This window comes from Scyliorhinus torazame, chromosome X (assembly GCF_047496885.1).
Source record: "Scyliorhinus torazame isolate Kashiwa2021f chromosome X, sScyTor2.1, whole genome shotgun sequence".
Classification (NCBI taxonomy): domain Eukaryota; kingdom Metazoa; phylum Chordata; class Chondrichthyes; order Carcharhiniformes; family Scyliorhinidae; genus Scyliorhinus; species Scyliorhinus torazame.
In genome coordinates, this window is record NC_092738.1 from 30,495,824 (window position 1) to 30,514,335 (window position 18,512).

At 44.2% G+C, this 18,512-nt stretch overlaps 1 protein-coding gene across 11 annotated transcripts in view; it reads right to left on the reverse strand.

The window, feature by feature from the left end:
• Nucleotides 1-826: 826 nt before the first annotated feature.
• LOC140405478 (cysteine/serine-rich nuclear protein 2-like) overlaps nt 827-18,512 on the reverse strand; it is an 81,384-nt gene continuing 63,698 nt past the window's right edge. For 10 of the 11 annotated variants that reach the window (XM_072493956.1, XM_072493957.1, XM_072493965.1 and 7 more), the window contains 2 exons: nt 14,414-14,710; nt 827-9,288 (listed from right to left, as the gene is read on the reverse strand). In XM_072493956.1, coding sequence (XP_072350057.1) covers nt 8,311-9,288; nt 14,414-14,710 — 1,275 coding nt within the window. In that variant the 3' untranslated portion in view covers nt 827-8,310. The remainder of the gene's footprint in view (nt 9,289-14,413; nt 14,711-18,512) is intronic. The other variant, XM_072493961.1, reaches the window with a different exon arrangement.

Below are 18,512 nucleotides of genomic sequence, written 5' to 3' on the forward strand. Positions count from 1 at the left end.
TGCTTTCCGAAATATTTCCCCATTTAGAAAATAGTCTATGCCTAAATTCCTCCTTCCAAAGCGCATCTCACACTTTTCCACATTGTATTCCATCTGCCTCTTCATTGCCCACTCTCCTAGCTTGTCCAAATCCTTCTGCAGCCCCCTTGCTTCCTCAATACTATCTGTCCCTCTACAGATCTTTGTATCATCTGCAAAAGGGGAGTGAACGTTTGTGGATGGGTTGCGAATCAAGTGGGCTGCTTTGTTCTGGATGGTGTCAAGCTACATGAGTGTTGTTGGAGCTGCACACATCCAGGCAAGTGGAGAGTATTCCATTCCACTCCTGACTTGTGCCTTGTAGATGGTGGACAGGCTTTGGGGAGTCAGGTGGTGAGTTACTTGCCGCAGGATTCCTAGCCTCTGACCTGCTCTTTGTAACCACAGTATTTATATGGCTGGGTCCAGTTTAGTTTCTGGTCGATGGTAACCCCCAGGATCTTGATAGTGGCATGGGATATTTTGTATTTACCCGCGTGGGCGCGGGGCCTTGCTTTAATATCTCATCTGAAAGATAGCATGTCTCCAACTGTCAGCCTAAATTATGTGCTCAAGTCTGTGGCATGGGACTTGCACCCACAATCTTGACTTAGAAGCAATCAAAGGGAGAGAAAGACACATTTCATTACACACAAAACAATACAAAGCTGTTTCACTGAGGAAGCAGAGCCCCATACCAGTGTGTGCCAGGTGCTTTCGCTTTGCGCTTAATTTTATGTGGAACCCAGTCAGTAACATTTTCACAAGACAGAAACCGGACTCATGTTGAAGGAAGTCAACTTTGCCATGACGGTTCAAAGAGTGAGAGACTTTATTTTAAAACGTTTTGCAGTGTTTGCCAGCCGCTGAACTCAACGTTGCAATTTGCGTCAAGACAACAATTTTGCGACACTGGATGCATTGCGAAGGAAACGGTGCAGAGAGGTTTGTGCGCTTTCATGCCTGGAGATGGTTTGAAGGGAGAATGTGACCCCTTTACATTTGCACGGGAGAATAAGGTTGAGAGAGAAAGAGGGGGGATTACAACCAACACAATAACAAAAGCAGAACAGTCAGAAAGTAGCAACTTAGATATGCACCAGCTTGCATTTGTTCACATAACACACTATTTCTTGTTGGTTGGTGTATAAGCATTCTGCCGATGCCCATACTGCATTATTACAGGCTGATTGCCAATTTATATCTCCAACACTACAGTAGTTCATGGACGGTCACATTGTGATAGCTGGCGTAAAGATACATACTTTAAGCAACTAACTTCAGGAATATTTTCTGAGAGACGATTTCCAGTTGAGCCACATAAAACCTCCCCAAAATGAAACACTCAATTCTCACCCACCAGCCCCGAAAGCCTTTTTACACCGAATCTACTGTAATATAAATCACACATTGGTGCATCTTTCTTCTCTACAAATAAGCAACTGATACAATGTGGAAGATAGTTACAAAAAAAACTGAGCAATTTATACACGTGCTTTACAGTAGCTTCAGGTGCAGAACTCTTTGGATGTTGTACAAGTAATGTGGCAATGATACAGTATGCTAAGTTCTACCTTGTGGCATATTTTGATGTTTGTTACCCTAGTAGTGCAATTTTTGCAGTTCAAAGTCCTTGAGGCGTTGAGGATACAGTGTTGTGAATGACATGTCACTTTCTCCACACATTTGCGAGAAACTTAAAATACTCCATACTCCTGCCCTGATTCCCCGCCCAGTTAGAAAGAATACTCGATTGTAAAGCTGGGAAGCAGCATTTCTAAATCCTTCTGATGAGCCGCCCATCCAGCTTCGAGTCCTGTTGCACCACAAATGCAATTCACAAAAGAAAAGCAGATTTTAACGGCTGTGCAATGGCGGGGGTGTCTGGGGATTGAATTTGGAAGCCACCCTGCTAAAGATCTGCAGCACAAAACAAAATGGCTTCAAAGTTGATGCAGAAGGAATTTCAAAGTGTTACAACACAGTGAGGTGTGCAAACTTGTAGACTTACTCATTCACCAATCACTAGCCTTTTCGCTTGTTGTAGTCTGGAAGGTTTAAGATTTTTTTGTCTTAATGAGTGTTGCCGGAGTATAATTGTAATATTGATTTTCCCATTTGGGGGCAGCAGTGGAAAGATTCGGTTCCATACAGACACCGTTTGCACTAATCTGGTCATAAGGCCACTTACACAGTAGTGACATCTATTGGCAGAGAACCATATTATTCAAATTTCCTTATTTATTTCACCTCATTGGTTTAAAAGAGTTTATTAAAAGCTTACTCATTACTGGAAGAGAGTTATTGAACCTTCCTCGATACCCAGTGCAGAACATTTTTCATTTTGTGCACCAGTCTCTGTATCAAGCATTCACAAAGTAGGTGTAAGAGATTTAAATGCAGGATCAACATTTCTGGACTGTATCCTGACAATGTACTTTTAATTAAAGTTTCAGAACTGCACCAATTGCACCACATCTTCTAATTGTCCCAAATAAGCCAACTGGCCTTCAAATGAGACTAGGCCCGAGGCTCCACCATGTCCTTTTGGTCAGTCAGGCTTATCTTTCAGCCATCTGTTGTCACTTCTTTGATCTCTTCTTCCTATCCCAACTTGCAAACCAGACAGCTGAAATCCACTTGTCATGGCTTTCAAGGCCTGTGGCTCCTTGGCTATACTTAGTTGCACTCGATTCACATTTTCCACCTCACAAACATGGTACCTGTTCAGCTTCAAACATGATAATGTGCTCACACATGCAATTTTGCTATTTTAGAAAACAAATGATGACCCTACACAGTAATACTCACTACATTTAAACAGAGCTCCGTATTCAGCGGTTTCTAACATTTCTTTATGTGGCCGGGGGGGGGGGGGGTCATGCTGGTGTCAAGTGATCCCAGGACATGCCAAGTTTTAAACAACCGTTTTGATATTTAATTCAGTAAAATAACAATTTAAATAAAGATGCTCCCACATATCAATCTGGTTTGCCAAACAGGTAGGATTCCACACATGTGGTTATCAGACTACCTCCCTCAAAAGAGTCAGTAATTTAAAAATAATAATGAAATAGGATGCGTGACTATTTACTTAAGATTTTTGTTTGTGAAGTACAAGCTCCCTTTGGGAGGGGCTGGATGAAACATCCAGGATTTAAAAACAATGATTGACAGCAAAGTTGGTCAAATAACGCCCCACCCTACACCATCAGAAAATGGCAGCCTCTCCCAAGCATGAAGCATAAATCCTTTCTGTGCAGGTTTGCGCTGTATACTTACCCATTGGGAATTGGGCTAAAATTAGTTGAACGAATGTCGCATACAGCCCTTAAAGTCGGCAGATAAGAGACAGATTCCATCAATCTTCATCAGATGCAATCCCATAATGAAAGGGTTGTGCACTAATCCTTCTGAACCACTTTGTCCTCAACTACCCTGACATCAGGGAGTAGATCTCTCTGTCAAGCAGCATATCACTCAGTGGCTACACATTGGCAACTCAAACACCAGCGCAGCAGACTGATGGGTTGGAAGGCTTGTGACCAAAGTTCATGCAGTGGCAAAAGGTACAACTATCACCCTGTACAATGGCACCGGGCAAGCACTGGGAGTTTAGGCTCCAAGGAGAGGAAGAAAAAAAAGAGAGAAAAGATCTGTGGTATACCCACCTGCCCACATACACTGAGCAGCTGCCAATACAGCAGTCAATCTGGCAAAAGTGCGAGTTGGGAGGAGAGAACATCCATTTTGCGTACTAAATAAAACAGCACCTTGTTAAACAATAGCAAAGGCAGAACTTCAAGCAACATAAGCAAAAATTAAAAGTGTTTTAAAATGAAAAAAATACACATAACCATGATGCAGGTTAGCTCCAATCTCTGCTGTAAACCAGTTGGTCATTAGGGCAATAGATAGTTCTCTGGTGGTGGGGATTGGGAGAAAGGGTCATTACACACAATGGCAACATTAGTCACGATTTCTGTATTGACATGTCACTTCAAAAATGTGTTCCTGAGTGCATTCACTTATAAGTCACACAGAAGCCATTAAAATCCAATTGTTCAAAAATGACAACTACCGATTTTGATATGTGAAACCTGCAAAACATCCACCTGAGACACCAATGGCTTTGAAAGAGTAGAAGTTGTGTCAAGATAAAAGCACTGAGAAATGACACTGCAAGAGCTTAACAGGCCAATCTCCTGAAATAAAAGACATTTTCCAGAAAGCACATCAGCCCAACAGGGCAACAGACAGAATGAAGCACTTCTCAGCAGACTGGACTTCAAAACTGAACGAAAAAGATTAATTGTTATAAATGGTGAATTTTTGATTCTACCGAATTTGAAAACAGTCTCTTTGTTAGTCACAGATCAACATGTCTTGCTTTGCAGGTATATTTTAAAAAGGTGATTTAAAATAACATTTACTAAATCAAACTGGCACTTTGTTCTGGCCACATTTTTTTTTAAATTTAGTGTACCCAATTCATTTTTTCCAATTAAGGGGCAATTTGGCGTGCCCAATCCACCTAGCCTGCACATCTTTGGGCTGTGGGGGTGAAACACACGCAGACACGGGGAGAATGTGCAAACTCCACACGGATAGTGACCCAGAGGCGGGATCAAACCTGGGAACCCAGCGTAGTGAGGAAGCAGTGCTAACCACTGTACCACCGTGCTGTCCTGTTCTGGCCACAGTTGAGACCACCATATGATCAGCTATGATCTTCTCGAATGGCAGAGCAGGCTTGAGGGGGAAAAATGGCCGATGACTGGCCCCTGATTATTGTCATCTTGTGTCATCTATCGCCTTACACCTCTACCAAAGTAGTGTTTCACAGGCACAGGTGGACTGAATTTAAGAGTTTACATTTGTTTGTGTACCCAGGAGGACACAAAGTGTGTACAAACCAATTATGGGAACACACACACACATACATACATTCACACAGACACGTGGATGCACAGAAGCACGTGCCCAGACATGCAAAACACACACATCCACGCGTGCCGCACGCAGGTACACCCGCGCAGCACAAACACCCGCGCGCCACGCACCGACACACACATACGCAGACACGCACGCGAGCCATGCAGTCACACCTGTGTGCCGTGCATACAAACGCATGCGATGCACACACACCCGTGCACCACGCAGACATGCATGCCATGCACAGACTCATGCACGCAAGCCCCCCACAAATGAGCGCCAGACATAGATTGATACACGGATAGTGACCCAGATAGTGGGGCAGCACGGTAGCCTTGTGGATAGCACAATTGCTTCACCGCTCCAGGGTCCCAGGTTCGATTCCAGCTTGGGTCACTGTCTGTGCGGAGTCTGCACATCCTCCCCGTGTGTGCGTGGGTTCCCTCCGGGTGCTCCGGTTTCCTCCCACAGTCCAAAGATGTGCAGGTTAGGTGGATTGGCCATGATAAATTGCCCTTAGTGTCCAAAATTGCCCTTAGTGTTGGGTGGGGTTACTGGGTTATGGGGATAGGGTGGCGGTGTTGACCTTGGGTAGGGTGCTCTTTCCAAGAGCCGGTGCAGACTCGATGGGCCGAATGGCCTCCTTCTGCACTGTAAATTCTATGATTCTATGATACACGCTTGCCACGCACACACATGCTCCATGCACAGACACACCCGCAAGCCATGCAGACACCCACATGCCGCGCACAGACTGACACGCACTTGCAGGCATGTGCACCGGCTCATGCAAGCATTGGCACATGCAGGTGCAGGCACACATCCCTATTTGCAAAGGTCCATAATAAGATAAAACTGAGGAATAGATAAGCAATTGGTAGTTGTGAAGGAAGTGATGACAGAATTGAGGGAAGGGTTGAAAAATATGCGACGTGTGGTGCCCCAGGATCAATGTTGGGATCCCTGCTTCAAATTCACAAACCTGGATTCGGAAACAGTGCGATCTGGTCAAATTTGCAGGTGGCACTCAACTAAGGGGACAGTTTAATTTGAAACAGCAACAAGGTGCTACAAACAGGGTTGATAAATTCTAAATGGGTGGATAAGTGGCAAATGGAATTTAATGCTGATAAGTGTAAATAAAGTAATGCATGTAGAGAAAAACTATGCCCTGAGAATAGTCTCAAAATAGTTATGGATGAAGTTGAAAGAGATTTAGAGATTTGAGGACACTCGATGCTCAGCATAATCAGCCATTGCAAAGCAGCAGTCAATAGCACATTCAAGTGCTTGGAGGGATGAGTCACAAGGCTGAGGGCAGAGTATGAGAAAAGACTGGTGAAACTTGGGTTATTTATCCTCGAAATGGAGTGACCAAAAGGAAACTTGCTCGATACACGTGGTAAATCCAGAGCATGACTTCAAACTTTCTGTTTCTGTGAGGATAGCATCAAAGCTTGGCTACATTGAATTGTCTGACTATAGTTAGCTGAGCTCCCTCAGCAGAGCCCTCGGTTACAGTATTAAAGTTCCTTACCGGCTGGTTACATATTACATTTCTGAAATGCTTGTTATTTTTGCCTCTGATTACTCAAGTTTTCTTTTAAAGTTTTACTTTGGAGGGAGGAATCAGCAGGAAGAGGCTGATTTGTGCTTAGGCAGCACAGGCCGAGGAAAGAGATAAAGATGTGCAGAGCAGTTGAAACGTTACAGCTAACGTTCAAGCCAGGAATGCTACAGATATCAGGGAGTTATTTGTAAATGTGATCATTTCATCCTCAGTTTTTAACTTGATGCTGATCAGATTTGGGCAGTTTTATATGACAAATTTCTCCATTAGGCTTGATGCTGGGACAGGTTCCCTTTGATAATGTGCAGCTTGATGAGTGACCAGGCCCAATTATCACCTCCCTTTCACCCACATTCACAACCGTTTGCTACACAAGGGGTCCAGGCAAAAACCTTTTTGAAAAAACAAGCGGAAACCCAAGTGGTTGACGAGGCCTATTGCACAGGCTGACATTGGGATACTGCAAAGATATGTGTTACAAATTACCCAAGAGATTTGGAAATGGCACAAATTATTACTTTTGTTTCCCGAATAGGGAGGGACAGAAAAGTGAAATCTGATGAGGCACATGATTCAAACTTTCACATCAACACCCCCCACTTTCACCACTGAAAGTGAGAATAGGTTTTAAGCAGTTGATATGGAGGTTTCACTATGTGAGGACTGCAGCACTTGTGTGGATGTGTATTTAGGTTCCGTGCAACTAAAAACCAAATTTGACGGGATGGGGCACTCTCTACGAAAAAGGTTCACGAACAATATTTTTTTTTAAAAAATCACTAAATGCACAACACCATGACAAATGATCTCAAAACACAACACAGCACTTGTACAAGATTTGATATTAATGGCTCTTCCCTCCCTTCCCAAAACATGTTGTCAAATATTTTTAATAAAGACAATGCCCCTTTTAAGCTGCAGCCAATATAAGAAACCATTAGGAAGTGTTCCAATATTAATTGTGATTAGTGCAAGAATCAACCTCTGTAAAATCTGTGACGCTTGTCGGTGCATATTCAATGTGGGAACAACCAGACCCAGGATTTATTACGGAAAGCAAACACAGTTCACTGTTGCTACAGGACTGCACAGCTCCAGCTACTTTGGACACCCCAAATTGGCCCCACATTTTGAGCTGCCAGTTCTTGCCTTGCAAGATTTCTGTCCAAGATCACACGTCCCCTTTGGGGAAATATCTACTCAAATTACTCAATCTGCCTTGAAGTCTAGAACAATGCTGGCTCTATCTGAGGCCACAGCTCCCGACACAGTATGTCATACCACAGGGATACGAGAGATTGTACTGATGGAAGAAAACTTATGGAGTCAGAGTTACAGATTTGAAATGCTGACAACACAAGACGGAGACTGAAGCATTCCCTGTACAGAAGTGAACCATTGCTCTGTTTGTGCATGTACCTGGGCAACAAAGGGGCAGCTATAAAAAATTAAAAGATAGTTTAAAAAAAAGAAGACATTTTAGACATTGATTCTGCCCCACAAACTAGAGATCAAGTTGCTGTGGCTTAAAATTACGTCCTGCCTCTGTCTCCTGTGTCCGGTAGGTTTATCGCCAGAAAAATGAGGATCCCCCACCCCCCCACCACCACCCCATCTAAACATTTTCCATTTTTTTTTCTTTAAAAGCCCTAGCTTCAGTTTTCAGCTACAAGATTTTTTTATTTTTTTTTTAAATTTGTGTTTTACTGCAAAAACATCCTAAATAAATAGACATTTAAATCAGCAAAAAGCTATAAGCAATTGTGCAAACTAGCTGCAGAAATGCGTTACAGAGTTACTGAGTTTGCTGCGAGGCTTTCCTCTAGGGACCTCTGACCTTCAGACTGGGAACACACATTCTCCACAGTCAGCTCAGGCACACAAAGGTTCCTATCAGAGGCCCTGGAGAAGCCATCTTGAAGCTTTGAATGCAACTGGAACTCCTGCTTAGTATTTTCAGCATATACATTAGTACCATCTACTGAAGAATTGCCGTCTTCTATTGAGGGAAATTGTACATCAGTGGATTTAGAGGTCCCTGTGTTTTCAGAAAAGTGCTCTGTGACAGGCACGTAAGGTGCCAAGGAGCTATTGGTAGCAGCAATTAAATTTTCTATAGTGTTTTCCTTTGTGTAATTGGATTCTAATCCTGCTTCGACATAATTGGTCTCCCTATCATTGCAGTTCACATCTACAGCACAGCTCTGGTCTATTTGATAATATAACACTGTGGAGTTGTTTAAATATGTCTGTTCCTCAGGCGTTGAGTTATTTTGAATGGTGCTGTCAGCAAAACACAACACAGGAGAAGCAGGAGTCACCTCTGCTTGGATCACAACAGGTGTTGCTAGGCCTTCACAGGCCTCATCGGGCCCAGCCACTGGATCTCCTAATATACAGACTTCGAGGCTTTCTACACTGGTATCCATGGTTACACTAGAACTGGTTAAATCATCCTCTTCCTCCTTTTTCCTGTCCATCTCCTCAGCAGACTGTAAGTGCATAACCGCAGTTTCATTCTCCAAGTCATAATTTTCTGCAGTGAATTCCTGGTAATCCTGTACCTCGGTGTGTCTGTCATTGGAGCAATGGGAGATGGCAGGTAGCAATTGCTGATGATGGTCGTGCTGTTTATTCTCCAGTTCCAGCTTCATGATCGTGTGCAAGTAATGAGTTCGTACGCGGATGGGGTTAAATTCAATCCGGCCAGCCGCATTAGCGCATCCATCTTTGGAGCACCCACAGGGAAAGGACATCCTGTCCACCTGAAGGAGAAGACATTTGTATTAATAATATGGGGACAGTAGCATAGTGGTTATGTTTCTGGACTAGTAATCCAGGGGCCTGTACTAATGCTCCAGAGACACGGGCTCAAATCCCACCATGGCAGCTGAGGGAATTTAAATTCAGTTCATTAATAAAATATCTGGAACAAAATACTGGTGTCTCTGACTCTTAACTGCCCTCCGACAGCCTGGCAAGCTCACCACCACCTGCTCAAGGACAATAAATGCTGGTCTTGCCAGTGATGCTCACATTACACTTTTTAAATCTGTAACTTGCTACGTTGGTATACCATCACCCTACAGATACCCTGTCTGAAAGTGAAGGATCAGTCCACAATAAACTGCATTACTCATTGAATCAGCCATGGTTCACTGGCAGCACTCTCGCCTGAGTCAGATTTTAAGACCCACTGCAGAGACTTGAGCACGAAGATTTCGCTGACACTCAAATGCAGTATCAAGAGTGTGCTGTGTGGTCACAGTTGCCATCTGTCAGGTGAAACATGAAACTATCAGATGGACATAAAAAGATTCCACGGAACTCCACATTTGAACCCTTCCAATCAGATTTCCGCCCCTGCCACAGGGCCAAAGTCACAAATGATACCATCTGTGACAAATGTAAACTTCCCCTTCTCGACCTGTCTGCAGCCTTTGACACGGTTTGACCGCACCATCCTCCTCCAATGACTCTCCAATCATCCAGCTGAGCAGGACTGCTCCCACCTGGTTCCATTCTTATCTATTTAATCGGAGCCAGAGAATCACTTGCAATGGCTTCTCTTTCTGCCCCTCCACTGTTATCTCTGGTGTCCCTCAAGGCCCTGTCCTTGGCCCCTCCTATTTCCCATCTACATGCTGCCCCTCAACAAAGCATTAAGCTTTCACACGTACATTGACGACACCCAGCTCTACCTCACCACCACCTCTCTCGACCGTTCCACTTTTACAAAATTATCCAACTGCTTATCCGACATCCAGAACCGGATGAGCAGAAATGTCCTCCAAATAAATATTGGGAAGACTGAAGCCATTGTTTTTGGTCCCCATTTCAAACTCCATCCCTCTCCCTGGCAACAGTCTGAGATCAAGCCAGTATGTTCACAACCGTACTGTCGCCTTTGACCCAGAGATGAGCTTTTAACCTCATCCTCATGCCATCACTAAAACCGCCTTTTCCACCTCCATAACATCACCCAGCTTCATCCCTATCTCAGCTCAATTGCCGTTGAAACTCTCATCCATGCCTTCCTTACCTCTAGACTCACATATTGCCGCACACTCCTGGGAGGTCACCCACATTCTTCCCTCTATAAACTTGAAGCCATGGACAGTTCTGCTGCTCTCATCTTAACTGGCAGCAAGTTCCATTTCTCGATCACCCCTGTGTTCGCTGACCTACACTGGCTGCCGGTCAAGCAATATTTTGATTTTAAAATTCTCATCCTTGTTTTCAAATCCCTTCATGGCCTTGCTCCTCCACATCTTTGCCATCCCCTCCAGCTTCATATCCCTCGGAGATATCTGCGCTCCTCTAATTCTGGCCTCCTGTGCATCGCCGATTTTAGAAGTTCCACCATTGGCAGCCTTGCATTCAGCTGCCAAGCTCTGGAATTCCCTCTCTGAACCCCTCTACCTCTCTCTCATAGAACATAGAGCTGTACAGCACTCTCCTCCTTTAGACACTCCTTTAAACCAACCTCTTTGACCAAACTTTTGGTTATCTGACCTAATATCGCCTTGCTCAGTGTCATATTTTGTTTTATAATGTATGTTTCTATGGCTCCTGTGAAGTGCCCTGGGACATTTAATTACATCAAAGGCATTATTATGAATGCACATTATTGTTGTTGTATTTCAAGAGCAAGGGAGATTATCCCTAATGTCCTGGCCATCATTTTATCCCTCAATCAGCATCACACAAAAAATTTCATCTGATCATTATCACTTTGCTGTTTGAGAGATCTTGCTGTGCACACATTGGCTGCCACACCTCCCAACAGTACAACAGAGACTGCACTTTGTATTTAATTGGTTGTAAAGTACTTTGGGATGTCCTGAGGCTGTGAAAGGCACTATATAAATGCAAATCTTTTTTTTCCTCATGGACATTTGAGTAACTTACAATTGGTTATATTTCCCTGGTTACATCTAAATGTTACCGACAGCCAACAGGAGCTTCCTCAGTTGCAATGGGAATCCCATATGTTGAAACACGGAGCAACTGGTCACTATGTTCACAACCACTGCTGAAAACCAGATGTTGGGGGTCCCAGCAGGGTTCAGACAGGGGAATATTTGATCCAGGCGGGTCTCCTGCAGCCAGAAACCTCAGCCATGGTGCAAGACATCTGCATTTTCTCTGGGTTCTCAAATGCTAGAATGGCGCAGCAGCGAGGTGGATATTAAAGCCAATGTTACAGCTGAAAGGGCAGTACCAACTTTAGGCACCCGTGGATGTGTTACTACTGGAGGTCATGATGACCCATGTTTCCTGACAGCCTCTTGGGTCTTACTGATCTCTGACTTATGTGAAGTTTGCTTTTCATCACTGTGTAACTGCGCTGGTAAATCACATTGCGAAGCTTTTCAGTCAGCTGCACCGGGACTTAAGCATACAGTCCCAGTCAAAGGGACATGCTTTTGTGGGCATTTAATGTAATGCTCAAATTGATCCATGCTCAATATAGGAAGCAGGAAATTAAGATATTGGGAAAACACCTATATTTCAAGGGTAGTGTCATGTCCCAGGACCTGCTTAGGAAATAGTTTGGACAAAGGACGAGCTGGGCTGAAGATTTCCTTGGCTTCTCACAACTGTTTCGAGTTCCTTTGATGCAATTAGCTACAAGCAGTAATACCCAGGACATTTGAGGACACCTACATTATCCCTACAACAGGTTTTAATGTTTAATCATTAGAGAAGTCTGCTTGGAGTGCTGATTGTAACCCAATGTACTAAATGAAACAACATTACCTCGAACACACACCTCCGATTAATCGGAAGTAAAAATCACCATTTAAAAACTGCAAATGCATTGCTTCTGAAGTGGCTTTTCCTGAGCAGACATGAAAGCATTCCAAGTGCAGCCAGCCTCATCTGCAGAGCCAGTCTCAGGCCAATCTGTGACAACATTCACTTCTGACTAAAGGATCACAGCTTGTCCACAATCCAACACAGACCCTGTGATTAAAATTTATTACTGGCTGTAAACTGTGAGCAGACAGGGTTAAAACTGGGGCTGTCCTCATCAGGACAATCAATAACATGAACAATGTGCATTTATATAGCACCTTAACGCCCCAAAGCGCTTCACAAGACTGATTATCAAACAAATCTCAGAGACCTATAAAATTCTGACAGGACGAGACAGGTTAGATGCAAGAAGGGTGTTCCCAATGGTGGGGGGGTCCAGAACCAAGGGTCACAGTGGTCGGCCTGTGGAATTCATTACCACAGGAAGCCAAAACATTGCATGTTTTCAAGAAGCAGTTAGTTACAGCTCTTAAGATGAAGGGGATCAAAGGATGGGGGGGCGAGGGAGGGGGGAATCAGGCTATTGAAATGGATGAGCAGCCATGCTCATAATGAATGGCAGAGCAGGCTCGAAGGGCCGAATGGCCTCCTCCTGCTTCTATTTTCTATGTTTATAAAACTCAACACTGAGCCACATGAGATATTAGGTCAGATGACCAAAAACCTCATCAAAGAGGTAGATTTTAAGAAGGGTCTTAAAAGAGGAGAGAGAGGCGGAGAGGTTTAGGGAGAGAATTCCAGAGTTTAGGGCCCCAGGCAGCTGAAGGCACAGCTACCAATGGTGGAGAGATGAAAATCAGGGATACACTAGAGGCGAGTTAGGACAAGGGTCGAAGAGCTTTGGATGAACTCAATTTATGCAGGGTAGAAGATGAGATGGAAGAATGAGCAAGGCCCACAGATATCTAGTTTATAGCTGGAGCTACTTTGCCTAATTGTACTCGAAGCACCAGCAAAATTAGAACCAGCGCTACTCAATTTTCAATATGCACAGCGAGCAGGTGTCTATCCTGTGGTTACAGAGAGCAAAGTCCAGAGCTATCAACAGTGCCATTCGGACTGCTGTATGGCCTCAATAATATGCCTGCTTGCATATTATTTCAGTCCTGCACAGGAAACCCGTTCAGACAACCCAGATTGAACCCATGTCCCTGTTTGCTTTAATGTAACGAAGCAAACTGTCTAGTTTCGATGCTGGAGATTTAAAAATGAGAGAATAAAGTCTTCAACCTAAGTGAGGCTGAACAGAAGGGCTTAAGCCGCCAGTTTATAACAATCAATTCTTTTCAAGAATCGTTGCTCCTAGTTAAATTCTTACCTGTAGAACTTGTTAAAATTTTTATTATATCCTGGTCTGCACTAAGCAGATCTTAGCCACAATAGCAGTGCGGTACTACAATTTGCTATTGTGTTCCCAGGTCAAAGCCATGATTCCTGGCCACTATTCAGTGGGCCTTGCTGGTAAACACAAGCGCAGGGATGTTTGCTGAGGTGACGTTTAGGCTGTCAACAACTCACTAAGAGCCAGCTACCCGAGATACCAGAACTGCGGCCCAGCAAGAGTAAGTGGGGCTGATACTGGTCACTGGCGGCACCTCAAAGCCATAGCGAATTGACATTCAGCTTTACGTGGTGCCAGATTTGCATTTTTATTGTGTTTGGGCTGTTTTGTGCTGCCCATGGTGCCAATTTCTCAGCCTCGTCAGAAGAGGGAAGAATTTGAATTTTTAACTCTTACAAAGAGATGGGATGAGAATTCCACAGGAGACAAGCAATTTCACCGTGGAAGTATGACTTTAAGAGGTATACCCAAAATGTGAGATTTTTCTTCTGCTAATCTTTGGATGAACAAAGGGTGTTAAACAGCGTGCAGTCACCAAGTTCCTTTCCCAGAAAAGGATTTGAAATTTGTGCTGTAGTCGTAAGAATTTATTATTTGGACAATCAGCACCAGCCATTTGATAGGAGACTCTTCTCAACACAAAGGGTTTACATAAAACAAAAGCTGAATGGATCTCCTGAGGTAGTATAATAGTCAATTCTACTGGCCATAAACTTTGACCTTACCTGGCATTTGATTCCCGCTTTCCCACAGGGGCACACTTCAGGATCACAGTAAAACCTACAGTCGCACCCGCATTCCTCCCTGGACGAGCGAATGGCTCGCAGCTCATGCTTTTCCTCGGTATCAATCCTGTTGACGCCCGATGCTCGTAATAAAGCTCTTCGCCTTTTTGTGGGTAGTGGTTGTAAAAAGAAATAGTCATCTACCTCAATATTGTCCACATCAATGTCATCATCAGAAACGTCATCAATGGTGAGTACATTGGCTTCCTCCGACTCAATTGTACCGTTTTTGGTCAACTGTTGAGAAAAATTTAGAATGGTTTATGGTCAGGTACCCATGGTACAAATAACAAGACCTATATTTTATATTCTGGTGCAATACTTCCACCATCCTGATCTTACATTGCTAGGGTTGCTAACGGTCATTGGATGTATTAGAACATAGAACAGTCCAGCACAGTACAGGCCCTTTGGCCCACGATGTTGTGCTGACCATTTATCCTAATCTAAGATCAACCTAACCTACACCCCTTCAATTTGCTGCTGTCCATGTGCCTGTCTAAGAGTCGCTTAAATGTCCCTAATGACTCTGACTCCACCACCTCTGCTGGCAGTGCATTCCACGCACCCACCACTCTCTGTGTAAAGAACCTACCTCTGGCATCTCCCCTATACCTTCCTCCAATCACCTTTAAATTATTTCCCCTCATGACAGCCATTTTTTGTATTCTTGGAGGTGTCCTCCGTGCAATTGTCCTGTCCCACATTCCCACCAATAGTTGCACAACATGTCCATTCTCATGACATCACCCCTTCCCACAATCAATTGGACTGAGAACAGACTCATTGCCCGATTGGATGATTCTTCACAGTCAGTCGACTGCCTTTTCTTCAAAAACTCTTGAACTTTTAGAACTTTTTAAAAAATTACTGGAAGGAAATGTTTTGTTTTCTAATGCCCTTGTGATTTTTCTTCTCTGCTGTTCTGGAGACTAATCTTCAATTCCTGGAGACTCCAGGATAATCCTGAAGGATTGACCACCCTATGTACTACCAATGCATTCATACCTCAAGCTATGGTGTCCATAACCAAGTAAATTCACTGAACGAATTGCTGATGTAGATCCGGGTGCTCCGGTTCCTCCCACAGTCCAAAGATGTACAGATTAGGTGGATTAGCCATGATAGCCCCTTAGTGTCCAAAATGTTAGGTAGGGTTACTGGGTTATGGGGATAGGTGGGATGCTCTTTCAGAGGGCTGGTGCAAACTCGACGGGCCAAATGGCCTCCTTCTGCACTGTTGTGATTCTATAATCAATGATTTTAAGACAGGCGAGGAGAGTGGGCAAAGAAGTGGCAGATGGAATACAATGTGGAGAAGTGTGAGGTTATGCACTTTGGAAGGATGAATGAGGGCACAGACTATTTTCCACTGGGAAAAGGCTTAGGAAATCAGAAGCACAAAGGGACTTGGGAGTCCTTGTTCACGATTCTCTTAAGGTTAACGTGCAGGTTCAGTCGGCAGTTAAGGAGGCAAATGCAATGTCAGCATTAATGTCGAGAGGGTTAGAATACAAGACCAGGGATGTACTTCTGAGGCTGTATAAGGCTTTGGTCACACCGCATTTGGAATATTGTGAGCATTTTTGGGCCCCGTATCTAAGGAAGGCTGTGCTGGCCTTGGGAGAGGGTCCAGAGGAGGTTCACAAGAATGATCCCCGGAATGAAGAACTTGTCATACGAGGAGCAGTTGAGGACCCTGGGTCTGTACTTGATGGAGTTTAGAAGGATGAAGGGGGATCTCATTGAAACGTACAGAATACTGAGGCGCCTAGATAGACGTGGAGAGGATGTTTCCACTTGTAGGAAAAACTAGAAGCGGAGGACACCATCTCAGGCTGAAGGGACGATCCTTTAAAACAGAGATGAGGAGGAATTTCTTCAGCTAGAGGGTGGTGAATCTGTGGAACTCTTTGCCGGAGAAGGCTGTGGAGGCCAAATCACTGAGTGTCTTTAAGGCAGAGATAGACAAGTTCTTGATTAATAAGGGGATCAGGGGTTATGGGGAGAAGGCAGGAGAATGGGGATGAGAAACATATCAACCATGATCGAATGGAAGAGCAGACTCGATGGGCCGAGTGGCCTAATTCTGCTCCTATGTCTTATGCTACATCACTGGGATCCTAACCACATGACTCAGATTTGAAAGCTCACCTCATTAACTGAACTGTGTCACTTCATGACAATTTTAGAACATGCTACGAGACGGAGGTTGAGATCTAATCTTTGGTAAATGAAGTGACAGAGACTGAGTCCTCTTCAGTAAGGGTGCCATCAGTCTGCAGATTACAGCCTAGGAGTCTTAACAATTAATCTATTGGTGAGGGAGGGGCATGAAGGAGCTCGATCAATACCACCTACAATCCTCAGGATCCTGAAATAGCAGCCACAACCGTGTCAATCATTTATGCCTCCAAAATCAAAATGACTCCATCTTAACATGGTGGCCCATCCATTCAATTCAAGTTAAGGATGGAGAGCAATACGGTGGAGATGAAATTGCAATGCACATTACAAAGTGGTTATAAATCAAAACTCTCCTGCGAAACTATATCCACGGCAATCTGGTAACCTAGCAACAGCTAGGGGCGACACGGTAGCACAGTGGTTAGCACTGTTGCTTCACAGCGCCAGGGTCCCAGGTTCGATTCCCGGCTTGGGTCACTGTCTGTGCGGAGTCTGCACGTTCTCCCCGTGTCTGTGTGGGTTTCCTCCGGGTGCTCCGGTTTCCTCCCACAAGTCCCGAAAGACGTGCTTGTTAGATGAATTGGACATTCTGAATTCTCCCTCTGTGTATCCGAACAGGTGCCAGAGTGTGGCGACTAGGGGCTTTTCACAGTAGCTTCATTGCAGTGTTAATATAAGCCTGTTTGTGACACTAATAAATATTATTATTATTAGCTGGCCTAGCCCCCAAAAAGCCGCTAAACTCAAGAACAGCCTTGGCTATCAGCCTATGACGCAAAAGAACAAGCAGTTACACGGAGTTGGACCTTGAACTCAAGGTACAACAAACATTCCTTCACCAGTATTGAAGGAGCAAAAACACTAAGCACTTACGGCCTGGAGGGCGAAATACAAATATCAAAGGTACATTTATCTTCCACGCGAGCCTGCAAGAACGATCCCTCCAAAAACATACTGGTTTCCGACTCAACCTGGTACAGTATTTTTGGGCATGAGCATTGCAATTCTTTTCTTTTACAGTCACTGAATTTTATTGAAAACTGCTTGCTATTTGCCATTTTGGAATGAATTGTTTCTCTTTACATCTTAAAACTTCTTTCTCCCAATGGAAGGGAATCTATAATCAGAAGAAAGCTGGAATTTAAAAAAAAATAGAGGATTTGTAGTCAGGACCTGCAAAGGCAAACTTAGAATGTGCACACCAAATCCAAAGACAGAACATAGAACATAGAACATAACAGCGCAGTACAGGCCCTTCGGCCCTCGATGTTGCGCCGACCTGTGAAACCACTCTAAAGCCCACCTACACTATTCCCTTATCGTCCATATGTCTATCCAATGACCATTTAAATGCCCCTAATATTGGCGAGTCCACGACTGTTGCAGGCAGGGCATTCCACGCCCTTACTACTCTCTGAGTAAAGAACCTACCTCTGACATCTGTCTTATATCTATCTCCCCTCAATTTAAAGCTATGTCCCCTCGTGCGAGCCATCACCATCCGAGGAAAAAGGCTCTCATTGTCCACCCTATCTAATCCTCTGATCATCTTGTTTGCCTCAATTAAGTCACCTCTTAACCTTCTTCTCTCTAACGAAAACAGCCTCAAGTCCCTCAGCCTTTCCTCATAAGATCTTCCCTCCATACCAGTCAACATTCTGGTAAATCTCCTCTGTACCCTTTCCAATGCTTCCACATCCTTCCTATAATGCAGTGGCCAGAATTGCACGCAATACTCCAAATGCGGCCGCACCAGAGTTTTGTACAGCTGCAACATGACCTCATGGCTCCGAAACTCAATCCCTCTACCAATAAAAGCTAACACACCGTACGCCTTCTTAACAACCCTCTC